General features: G+C 36.6%; 1 protein-coding gene across 2 annotated transcripts; it reads left to right on the top strand.

Moving 5' to 3' along the window:
- Positions 1-5,504: 5,504 nt before the first annotated feature.
- On the top strand, positions 5,505-10,503 carry LOC111380924 (tyrosine--tRNA ligase 1, cytoplasmic). Of its 2 annotated transcripts, XM_023004595.1 has the most exons (10): positions 5,505-5,718; positions 5,862-6,009; positions 6,510-6,799; positions 6,894-6,990; positions 7,527-7,632; positions 7,714-7,796; positions 7,937-8,082; positions 8,362-8,467; positions 9,960-10,019; positions 10,215-10,503. In XM_023004595.1, the coding sequence occupies exons 1-10, from the start codon at positions 5,645-5,647 to the stop codon at positions 10,233-10,235; spliced, it is 1,131 nt and encodes a 376-aa protein (XP_022860363.1). In that variant the 5' UTR covers positions 5,505-5,644; the 3' UTR covers positions 10,236-10,503. The 2 variants fall into 2 exon arrangements, with proteins under 2 accessions (XP_022860363.1, XP_022860364.1); XM_023004596.1 differs by lacking the exon at positions 10,215-10,503 and having other exon boundaries at positions 9,901-9,975.
- Positions 10,504-12,434: the final 1,931 nt, after the last annotated feature.

Raw genomic sequence — 12,434 nt, 5'->3', positions numbered from 1 at the left:
AACATAATTTCTGGGGAAAGGTAATCATGCTCCAGGTATAATTCTTTGAATCATTATCTTAATTGTCTAACATACTCCTCCTTAGATCCAAACTCAAGTAGAACACTTTCGACAAAACTCAAACACCTAACCCTAGGAGGAAAGGACTCTAAGTAGTTGAATCCTCCTACAATTCTATCACCAACACCTATAAATAGTCAAGGCTCATTATTGATGTACGCTTTTATAATACAATTGTATCATATACTTTTGCACAATCTTCTGTTTGACTTAAGCATCGGAGGGGCGACGAGCACATACCTCTTTGCCTTTGTTTCAGGTACCGAAAGGCGCAGTTCGTATTCCATCTTAGTCCTCAAGCTTGGGATCTACCAAATACAATTTTTGGTAGCATCATTGGCGCCATCTGTGGGAAGCGCTACCAAAAGCCATGGTGAATACACGATCAGGTCTTCCACAAGTAAGCTCATCTGTTCCAAATCCTCCCCCTGAAGATCATCCTATCCCTCAAGAGGAATCATCAGAAATGGCAGTACCACCACCGACCGTCATTACCGTCGGAGCTTTCGAAGAGCTCCTCCAACAAGTTACCGCATTAACTCAGTTGTTAAGCCAAATGAACTCACACCCATTGCATACACCGACATCGGATGGTGATCTGATGGCAACTGCTCGAGCTCGAATTCGAGCTCCACAAAATATTCCTAATAACGGTGTTGGAACCTCGAGTGTACCTCCTATGACTGTAGCCTCAAGGGCAGTAATGATGGAATCGTGTGAACTTGCCAGAATCATCCAAGAAGGAATTATCGCGAGCCTAGCACAGAAAGCTAAGGGGTCAACAGACTTTACTCCTAGCACTCCTTTTACTCCTGAAATATTATCCTTTTCTCTACCTGACAGGTTCAAGTACCCTCGTGTGAAAGAGTATGATGGTACTATTGACCCTATCAACCATCTGAACATTTATACCAACGTCATGAATCTCTAAGTTGCTCCCGATCAAGTTATGTGTAGAGCTTTTCCTCAAACGTTGATCAACGCAGCCCGAGACTGGTTTTCAACTTTGGAGCCTAGCCTCTTTCTCGGATCTAGTCGATAAGTTCTCCGCCTTCTTCGCCAGCAGCAAGTGCATCAGGAAAACAACAGCTTCTCCCCATTTAACTTCGACATGGGCAGAATAAATCCCTTCGCAACTTCATGACCAGATTCAATAAGGAAAGACTCCAGATTCCAGACCTCCATATTATAGCCACAGTCTCGACCTTAACACGTGCCATAAGGTGTGAAGCGTTCAAGATATCTCTATCAAAGACCCCTCCTACGTAAGTAACCGACCTACTTACTCGAGCCGAGAATTACATCAACATGGAAGAGACTATGTTTCCAAAGAGAGATGCCCCACCATCAGCTAAGCCCGAGCTTAAAAGGCAGCATGAGCTTAATCTGCATCAAGATCAGCCTCGGGGTAAGACAAGGCATGATAACCCTTCAACAGCCTTTGCTCACATGAATATCACAAGATCTAACATTTTGATGAAGATCAAGGATATGAAAGAGCTCAAATGGCCGTCAAGGATGAAGTCCTCTTCTAAGCCCCAGGACACGAACAAATATTGTGAGTTTCATCAAGACCATGGACATACCACAGAGACATGCAAAGCCTTGTAGCGCGAGATCGAGTCTTTAATCAAGAGAGGATTCCTAGGTGCATATGTCAGTCAAGACAAGCATTCGAGGAATGATCATAACTAGGCAAATACCTCAGGGACTGGGGACAGCAATGGACCAACGGCGGGGACGGTCAATGTCATTGTCTAGATGGTCAATGCCATACATCTAATGTACTAGGGTCTTACATGTTTTTATGCCCCATTTATTTTTATTTCGTAATTGGTAGGGCTTGCGCGCCCGTATTATCTTTTAGCTGGTCGGGTTTGCGTGCCCATATTAGTTTGTTAGTTGGTCAGGCCTGCGTGCCTATACTTTTCAACTTATTCCGGTTAGGTGTCGGGATGCCACCCCAATAAAAATCTACTCTTCCAACCCATGATAGCACATGAAAGCCTTGCTCCACTCAAGCACTGAAAGCTTTGCCCCCGAGCAAGCACCTCTATGTCTTACCCCGTGCAAGCATTCGAAGCCTTGCTCTCGAGCAAATACCTCTAAGCTTTGCCCCGTGTAAGCACTCAAAGCCTTGCCTGCGCAAGCACTCTAAGCCTTGCCCCCGAGCAAGCACCTCTAAGTCTTGCCCCGTGCAAGCGCTCAAAGTCTTACCCTCGAGCAAGCGCTTTAAGCCTTGCCCCGTGCAAGCGCTCAAAGCCTTGCCCCCGAGCAAACACTCTAAGCATTGCCCCCGAGCAAGTACCTTTAAGCATTGCCCCGTGCAAGTACTCTAAGCCTTGCCCCCGAGCAAGCATTCTAAGCCTTTCCTTCGAGCAAGCACCTCTAAGCCTTGCCCCCGAAGAAGCATCTCTAAGCCTTGCCCCCCGAACAAGCACCTCTAAGCCTTGTCCCCGAGCATGCATCTCAAAGTCTTGCCCCGCGCAAGCACCTCTATGTCTCACAATGCATTAAGTAAAAATTTCAACCACTGGTCTATTCCAACCAAAGGTTTGGGAGCCTATCCTCGAGCTCAATACATTGCCAAAATCCCAGCAAAGAGCGTGAGCTCGAGCTCAAGCCTTTCAGTACACACCTGGACAAAGCTGGAGGTCCAACCCTTTTGTGAGATCTTGAGGTCGGGCCTCTTACACATCAAGCTTGCCAAAAGCACGAGGCCGAGCCTCTTACATGTCAAGTTTTTGCTAGAGCTCGGGGTCGGGCCTCTTACACTCAAGCTCGCTCGACGTCGAGCCTCTTACACGTCAAGGTTTTTATTAGAGCTCGAGGTCGAGCCTCTTACATATCAAGTTTTGCTAGAGCTCGAGGTCGAGCCTCTCAAATATTAAGATTTGCTAGAGCTCGAGGTCGAGCCTCTTACACGTCGAGGTTTTATTAGAGCTCGAGGTTGAGCCTCTTACATATCAAGTTTTGCCAGAGCTCGAGGTCGAGCCTCTCACATATCAAGCTTACCAGAGCTCGAGGTCGAGCTTCTTACATATCAAGCTTTTCCAGAGCTCGTGGTCGAGCCTCTCACATATCAAGCTTGCCAGAGGTCGAGCTCTTTCGCTTGAGGTCTTTCACAAGCTTCAAGTCGAGCTCTTTCGCTTGAAGTCTTTAACAATCATCAGGTCGAGCTCTTTTGCTTGAGGTCTTTCACAAGCTTCAGGTCGAGCTCTTTCACTCGAAGTCTTTAAGGATCATCAGGTCGAGCTCTTTCGCTTGAGGTCTTAACAATCATCAGGTCGAGCTCTTTCGCCTGAGGTCTTTAACAATCATCAGGACGAGCTCTTTTGCTTGAAGTCTTTAACAATCATCAGGTCGAGCTCTTTTGCTTGAAGTCTTTAACAATCATCAGGTCGAGCTCTTTCGCTTAAGGTCTTTCACAAGCTTCAGGTCAAGCTATTCGCTTCATATCTTTAACAAGCTTCAAGTCGAGCTCCTTCAATTGAAGTTTCTGACAATCTCTGAATCAAGCCCTTCCTTTCGAAATCTTTTAATGAGCTCGAGGTCGAGCTCCATTCTTTTAAGATTTTAACAAGATATAGTCGAGCCCCTTTCAAATGTGCTTGGGGATCTATTAACTCAACATGAGTATGCCTATTCTTATGCATCTCATGCTAGAAACTCTCACATTGCACATGAGCTACCGATATGGATGCACGAGGGCTCGTGATATGCACAAAAATTGTAACCTGATCTCGAGCATTCATATACAGCCCAAGGTGTTTACCCCTAGCATACATGTTCCCTAAAACCCTCACGAGGTCGGGCTTCATGTAGGTCGGGCTTATAGGGTCGAGCCAACCAACTCTTCCTAAATAGCCCAATATGAGGTTGGGCCACTTAGATCGGGCCTATAGATTTAAGTCGAGTTTCACTGTCCACTACAGGCCACGTGTCCAGTAACATAATTTCTGGGGAAAGGTAATCATGCTCCAACTATAATTCTTTGGATCCTTATCTTAATTGTCTAACATACTCCTCCTTAGATCCAAACTCAAGTAGAACACTTTCAACAAAACTCAAACACCTAACCCTAGGAGGAAAAGACTCTAAGTAGTTGAATCCTCCTACAATTCTATCACCAACACCTATAAATACACGACCAAGGCTTATTATTGAGGTACACTTTAATAATACAATTGTATCATATACTTTTGCACAATCTTCTGTCTGACTTACGTATCGGAGGGGCGATGAGTACACACATCATTACCTTTGTTTCAAGTACCGGAAGACGCAAGGGGTGTCATCAATTTAGAGTTCGATTGATTTTAAAACTCCATATAAATTGAGATGTCCTCAATTTAGATTAAAATTTAATTCATTCAAATGTAGGTGTCCTCAATCTGGATTTTTAGAAATACTTATAAATTTAGGTGTCCTCGGTATATAATTTAATAGGTACTTTAGAAATTTAGGCGTCCTCAATAAATAATTGATTTAAAAAGATTTCATTAATTAGATAGTTTTTAAAAGATTTCGAGCCATAAATATAAATACCAAAAATCTATAACAATTAATAATAGAGAGTCACGTGGCGTTATGTCAATCATTATGTCTACGATTCTGGCACTGTAACATGATTGGATAACATTTTTAAATTGAAAGATTTAGGGGGGTGTCCTCAATCTAGAGTTTGATAGATTTTAAAACTCCATATAGATTAAAATTTAATTCATTAAAATGTAAGTGTCCTCAATCTGAATTTTTAGAAATACTTATAAATTTAAGTGTCTTCAATATAGAATTTAATAGGTACTTTAGAAATTTAGGTGTCTTCGATAACTAATTGATTTAAAAAGATTTCATTAATTAGATAGATTTTGAAAGATTTCAAGCCATAAATATAAATACAAAAAATCTGTAATAATTTTATCTCAAACCTAAAAATTTCACAACCTCTCTCTCTCTCTCTTCCTCCCCTCCTCCTCCTCCCCAATGTAAACAATTTTTCTTTTTCTCCCTCTATTTTTCCACTATTCTGATTTTTTCTTATTGAAGAGATACGACTGATTTTTTTTCTTCTCCCTCTCTCGCATTCTGTTGAATATGTGGATAAAACCATTTTTTTCGAAAATTTGTAATGATCCATTACATAATATTTATGAACTAAACGTAAAACCATTTGTTCCTATTCGTGTAATTAAAGGCTTGTTTGGTTTGAATTAAAATTTGATTTTAATTTAAATTAAAGTCAAATAATCAATATTACTCCTATTTTTTATTATTCCACAACTTTTTAATCACACATTTTAAAACTTACATCACAATCTATTAAAAATTTAATTTTAATCTTTACCAAACATTTTCTTTGTCCAGTCCATTGTCCCATTTTTCCTCACGTGATTCGCACGCATATCGTTCTTGGCTGGCAAGCAAGCAAACAATTAATTTACGCTTTTACTTCAAATTACGGTACATCAAAAGGCAATCCCTCACTTCTCCAAAACTTTCATCTTTTTTATCCTAAACCCTAATAAACTCCATTTTTTATTCACTGCACAAAATTCAGCTCATATTCAGAGGAAGAACCACGATGGAGAACAACAGCGAAACCCCTCCCTCCGAACCCTTGCAACATCTCTCCATTTCTCCTGAATCCTCCTCACAGTAAGTACCTTCTCTCTCTATGTCTGGTTTCTGTTGAGTTTTATTTTGAACTGTTGAAAACTATGAAATTGGTATCTTTTTTTTTTTAATATAAATTAGGAACGAAGCTCATAATAGATATTGAATTGTTGAATGGAATATAGGATGAGCTTGAACGAAAGGTTTGAGATAATAAGGAGCATTGGCGAAGAATGTATACAAGAGGATGAGTTGAAGAGACTCTTGGCTAACAAGCCACAGCCCATCTGCTATGATGGGTTCGAACCATCTGGCCGGATGCACATTGCTCAGGTCTCTTGACTCTTTCTCTTCTAATTTTGGCTGAAAATTCAATTAGTTTTCCCAATATGCTAGTTTTTTTTTCTTCTTTCGTAGAATCGGGGACAGTGGTGAATTCTGTTAGAAGATCATTGGATGATATTCTATTTTGATTTTAAATAATATATATATTTTTACATATAATTCAATAAATAGAAATTTACTCTCTCTTTGTTTAACTGTTATGATAATAGTCTTATTATTTTCATCTACATTCCTAAAATCCTGTAACTTCGAGTAATATATTATGTCATGTATGAGATTCAATGAAATCATAGATAAGTAAGCTATTAATGCAATTTAATAGGAGAGATGAATATATTGTGTTTACTATTTGCATCCAATACTTTAAATGATGATTTTTTTCCCCAAAGAACTATGAGAAGACATTTCGTAGTTGTTCCAGTCTTCCGGATAAACAGGACTATGTAAACACTCGATCTCTTATTGGGCCAGTTATGTTTGCTGAGCAGGGAGTTATGAAAGCAATTAATGTCAACAAACTGACTTCTGCTGGCTGCAAAGTTAAAATTTGGATCGCAGATTGGTTTGCACAGCTAAATAACAAAATGGGGGGTGACTTGAAGAAAATCCAAGTTATAGGAGAGTATCTGATTGAGATATGGAAAGCTGTAGGGATGAATCTGGAAGGGGGTCTGGTAGAATTTATTTGGTCTTCTGAAGAGATTAACGCCAGGGCTCACGAGTATTGGCCTCTTGTAATGGACATTGCTAGGAGGAACAAACTTCCTAGGATAGTGAGGTATTACATTTATTTGCAGTTTTTTCTTATTGAATCTGCAATCTTTGAGAATATAAGGCATTACAGTTTTTTTCTTATTTTGTGATCTAATTAGGTGTTGTCAAATTATGGGTCGCTCTGATCAAGATGAATTGTCGGCAGCCCAGATTTTTTACCCGTGCATGCAATGTGCTGATGTGTTTTTTCTTAAGGTGACTCTTGGTTTAAGCAATGGACTTTGTTGATAAACTTTTGCTACTTGGTTCAATTTGTTGGTGTAAAGTTTTCAAATGAACGCCTCACGAGAAGTGCTAGTTGTAAATTCTATTGAATTCTATGGCTTCTTGGTAGCATGTTGTATGTCTTTCTCAAGTCAACTAGGAATTTATTGTTTGGTTTGACCATGTGATACCATTATCTTTCAGTATTGTTGATATCTAATTAATATGGTGCCTGGTATAATTTCAGTATGTATCATGTATGCAGTCTGTACCACTCTCTAATTGACTGCTCACTTTATGTAGGGCATCTTCCATTCAATTCATGCACTTTGGACAATCTGTATTCTGAGTTATGAATTTTAACTAAAATGGGCAATCAGAACAATATCTTATTTGGTCCTTATGCGATAGTTTTATGGTGTGGTTGTCCTGTTAACCTTCTTCATAAAGAGAAATATTTTGGTTGAATGCAATTGTCTTATTAATTAAATGTGAATTGGACTTCACAAATATGATTTACCAAACAGGCCGACATCTGTCAGTTGGGCATGGACCAGCGCAAAGTAAATGTACTTGCAAGAGAGTACTGTGATGACATAAAGAGAAAAAACAAGCCCATAATATTGTCCCATCGTAAGCATCCTCTAGACTTTGAACTACATGTACCAGTTGACATTTTTATGCAGTTAATATTCACTGTTATTTTGCACACAGATATGCTCCCTGGTTTGCAGGAAGGTCAAGAAAAGATGTCAAAGAGTGATCCGTCATCTTCCATATACATGGAGGATGAAGAGGTATTACCTTGTCCGGGAAAGGGAAATGATCAATAAATTGTAAAATTTGTTTTGTTATTTGAGTGTTGGAGCTTTTTAAGCTATATTCATCCGAATTTGTAGTTCTATTGCTTCGATCAATGATATTTCTGCGTCCACAGGCTGAAGTGAATGTGAAAATAAAGAAAGCATTCTGCCCTCCAAAGGTGGTAGAAAAGAATCCATGCCTTGAGTACGTCAAGTATATTATTTTCCCATGGTTCAACGAGTTCAAAGTTGAGCGAAATTTGGATAATGGCGGTGACAAGTGAGTTACACTTATTTCTAATGATTTTGTAAAATACCATCTGTTTCCTCTATTTTATTCATGTAGTAGTGTTTGATATGTATAAATCTGGTTGTTTAAGATACTTTTCATTTTTATTCATAAACAAGATGATCTCAATGAATAACTTGTTTCATTATCATTTTAAATATGTTCCTCTGCCATGATATACTACTTTGTGTTGTGTTGGTCATACTACTTTCTTAATGGCATTCTTTTTATGCGCTGTGATTTCAATATGTTTGCTACATATTATCTCAGGACCTTCAAGAATTTTGAGGAACTAGCATTTGATTATGAAAGTGGGGAATTGCATCCCGGGGACCTCAAACCCGCTCTAGCAAAGACTCTTAACCTGATACTACAGGTATTTGATATAATTTTGTCTGAACTACAGAATTCTAGTCATGTTTAAGTTTTGTTTTCCGTGATTGAAATTTTTATTCCAATATCAAGAATGAGGAGAGGGTTGGGGTTCTATTCATCGACAAACTAAAATAGGCTTACAATATGAATTTCTAACGTACACTCGTATTGTAATGGAATTTCTTGATCGCCATGTATACCATGTTATAGAATATATATTTGGCGACGACGTTGTTTTGGTCTAAAATTGTTATATCTGATAGATCTATTCTTATGTGCAATCACTTGTGTCAATTATTTCTTTTAAAGATACACTTCCTTTGTTTGTTATGTCACGATACTGAAGTAAGCATCCACAATTGGCAATTTGTTTCCACAAGGACCAAAACAAAAGGAAAATAGTTAGAATGAATTTTTCTTTACCATGGAAACCTGCTGTTACAAGAAAAAAGTAATGAACAAAACAATAATGTTGGAACAATTGTTTGAGATCTGTACACATAAAAAAGTAAAAACTTCAGGTTCTCTGTCCAACTTTTAACTCTGTCTGTGGAATCTTAATAGTTTTCCTCCTAATGTAATTAAATGATTCATTAAATTTGTACAACCGTGTCTCCATTTTCTCCTCTCTTTTTTATAATTCTTCCTATATCAAGTTCTTTCGGGAGACTCGTAATAATAAGTCTATAGTTTTGAAGAATTGATGCCGTGTTGGCCTGCTACTTTATGTGCCCTTATCCACGTTAGAAGAGACTACTCAAATTTTGTCATTGTAATTTGATTCACACACACCAAACACCCGCTTGAGCATGTTCTACTCACTTGAATCCCGTGGTTATATAAATTTTAGTGCGTACAAGTAGTTTCATATCACTGATGTCCCCTTTTTGCGGCTACCTCAACCCCAAGCCCACTCCAGAGCCAGGATTTTTGTGCAAATTTCATTGATCTGCATCATATATGTTTGTCTGTTGAAATGATAATATAATGATAGTATTGGTTTGTTTTACTTCTTCATGTACACGTGTCTGCTTGCTTGGCTTGAAGTCTAAATAGTAAATACTGTTATTGCACTTATTTATTCATATTTGAGAGAATAAGTGGCAGTATGCATTACATGTGATGTTACATATCTGTTTTCTTTCGTCTTGTTTTCGGGTTTGTGAGAGGAATAAACCAACTAGTAGAAGACTTCAAAAACTATAATAGGTTCCTGAGGCCTTGATTCGCTTCACTGTCGTCCAACTTTGAGATGGTGCTGCTTCAAGCCATTTGAATCAATCGCAAGCTTCATTTGATTCAAATAATTTGAGTTGGGATTTGCTTTTGAACTCAAAATTTTCAGAAGTTGAACACGTAGCATTTGTGCCGACTGATTTCTTATCTATTCGATACACTAAGCTAGGATTTCTTGGACCGCTTCTTTGTATGCAGAGAAATAATTCTTCTCTATCAATTGCCTCTGATTAATTCATTGTGTCTTCCCTGTGCAGCCTGTAAGAGATCATTTCAAGAATGACCCAAAGGCTAAAGAGCTAGTGAAACGAGTGAAGGTATATTTTTGCCTTGTCTATTTTGACAGAAAATGGACTGCACGCACACAACCTTAAAGGATTAGTTGAAACTATTATTTCGTTAACCATGCTTGTTTAGGCTTATAGGCAATTTAGCCCTAATACTTCACCAATTTTGTGAGTATATTTTCATGTCTCTACCATTGATGCTCTCGATGTTTTTGTATCATCCAGAGCTACAAGGTAACCAGATGATATGGAGTGGAATAAAACAAGAGGATATATGACGAGTTTTCTTTCGAAGATGCCAGTGCATTGTGTCATATTGAGGTTCAAAAGATTATAAAAAACGTTTTATACCCTTTGATATTCTTCGTGTTATTTCCAGCTATTTTATTTCTTGGATTCTGTTAGTTGATAAGTGACAACGGAATGTTTTCTGTATTATGAATTTTAATCTTAGGGTGTGTTTGATAGGAGTTGAATTTCATGAAAAATGGAATTGGAATTCCAACTTTTCAAGTTTTGGGTGTTTGATTGGCAAAAATTTACAAGGAATTCATTTTCCACATTTTGGTGCCACATAAACTTTTTCCTTCTTTTGGAGGAAAATGAATTCTCACCAAATGGTGAGAATTCAATTTCCGGTTTACCGTAGCAATTTTTTTTTTCTTTTTGGGCAATGGAAACAAATTTTAAGAATTATTGTAAAAAAATATTTCCTTTTAATTGATAATTTTCATGTAAAACAAAGTCGAACGAACTGGCAACGAAAACAAATTTTAAGAATTATTGTAAAAAAATATTTTCCTTTAATTGACAATTTTTATATAAAACAAAGTCAAACGAACATCAAAAGGTAGATGATTTTTTTTTAATTTATTGAATTTTTTTAATGTTTTTTTTTTTTGGCAATGGAAACAAATTTCATTCTCAATATCAATAAAATATATCTTTTTAATTGATAATTTTCATGTAAAATAAGGTCAAATGAACAGTAAAAAATACTTTTATTTCAATATTTTTCTCGTGGAAAATTATATCAATCAAACACAATAATTTACAATTTTCAGAAAAATAATTTTTAAGTAATTCAAATTTTTGGAATTTTTTTTCAATTCAATTCAATTTCTTCTTTTCAATCAAACGGACCCTTATATCAGAATAAGATGCTAGTTTTCTTACCATCCAATTCTTCATGTGAGTTGAGTTCCCTGTTTCTTGAGCTTTATTTTCCTTGCACTACATGCAAACTTGAATCAGTCGGGTGCGTTGCTAAGACAGCTAGGAGCATGAATTGAAAGTAGGACACTCAAAACTTGTTTTTTTTAAATGTATTTCCGAAAATAATGTTAAAACATAAAAGTCAAAACGCATATTTAACGTTTGGAGTGTTTTCAATGAATGTTCTGAAAATAAGAAATAAAATTTAAAAACTAAAATTCAAAAAACATAAATATAAATTAAAATTAAAAAAATGAAATAAAACTAAAAAAAGTTATAATGTTGAAAAATAAAAAAGTAAAAAATTATATAAAAAAAAAATAGTTCCAATTCTTTCTGGTGATCTACACAATTTTTTTTTTTGAAAAAATCTAGTAAAATAAAAATAATTCAAGCACTTATTTTTTTTTACATGAAAATTATATTTTTCAATTTTATATTTTGCCAACTCAATCTATTATTTTGTTTTTTTTTTGAGAGTAAAAATATTGTACGATTAATCAACTTTAAAAATGTATATGTCATATTGACATGAGATTGTTCTATTTTACTGAATAATCAAATTTTCATGAAATAAAATATCATAAAACATTTTCTCAAAATTTTTAATAAAATGCGTTTTCTAATTTTCTATCTTGACCTGAGAAACAAGTTTTTAGAATTATAAATCAATTGATTTTTAGCAATTTTAAAACAAATCATCAAAATAGAAAATTCAAAATGAACTAAAAACTCATAATTGAAACACAAATCAAACGGAAATCATATTCTATTGTTGTTAAACCCCAAAATTGTCGTGTTTTGCTCCCCCAGCACCCATGTGCAAAAGAATTTTGCTCCTACAATTTCCTGAATCAACTAAGAGGTTGTTTCCCTCGAAATAAGGATATTGCTATGTGTACACCTTATGGTGTACACAATGGCCTACACCCCTCTCACATGGAAGGTGATCCACAAATATTTTATTGTATGTGGGCCATCTCCATGTGAGGGGGGTATAATGCTATATATGCATCATTGTGTACACATAGCATTATCCCAAAATAAAATGTCATGCTTGGAAGAACTTTGAAACCTCTTGGATATGTACAGCAAAAAATCTATAAAATTATGGCATTCGAGTAGAGTGCAGTTAAAGCACCCTGCCAACTTGTGATCCTGAGGCATTCTTTCGAATGATCAAGACTTGCTAGAAACATTCAGAGCTTGTTTAGGAGAGAGAGATTCCTC

This window comes from Olea europaea, unplaced genomic scaffold, assembly GCF_002742605.1.
Source record: "Olea europaea var. sylvestris unplaced genomic scaffold, O_europaea_v1 scaffold2231, whole genome shotgun sequence".
NCBI classification, from domain to species: domain Eukaryota; kingdom Viridiplantae; phylum Streptophyta; class Magnoliopsida; order Lamiales; family Oleaceae; genus Olea; species Olea europaea.
Note: the sequence above shows the minus strand (reverse complement) of the source record. Positions and strands in the feature narration are given on the sequence as shown.

Coding starts and splice junctions, on each gene's coding strand:
- LOC111380924 (XM_023004595.1), top strand. CDS start 5,645: ATGGAGAACAACAGCGAAACCCCTCCCTCCGAACCCTTGCAACATCTC. Junction 5,719..5,861: donor TCTCCTGAATCCTCCTCACA/GTAAGTACCTTC, acceptor AATGGAATATAG/GATGAGCTTGAACGAAAGGT. Junction 6,800..6,893: donor AAACTTCCTAGGATAGTGAG/GTATTACATTTA, acceptor TGATCTAATTAG/GTGTTGTCAAATTATGGGTC.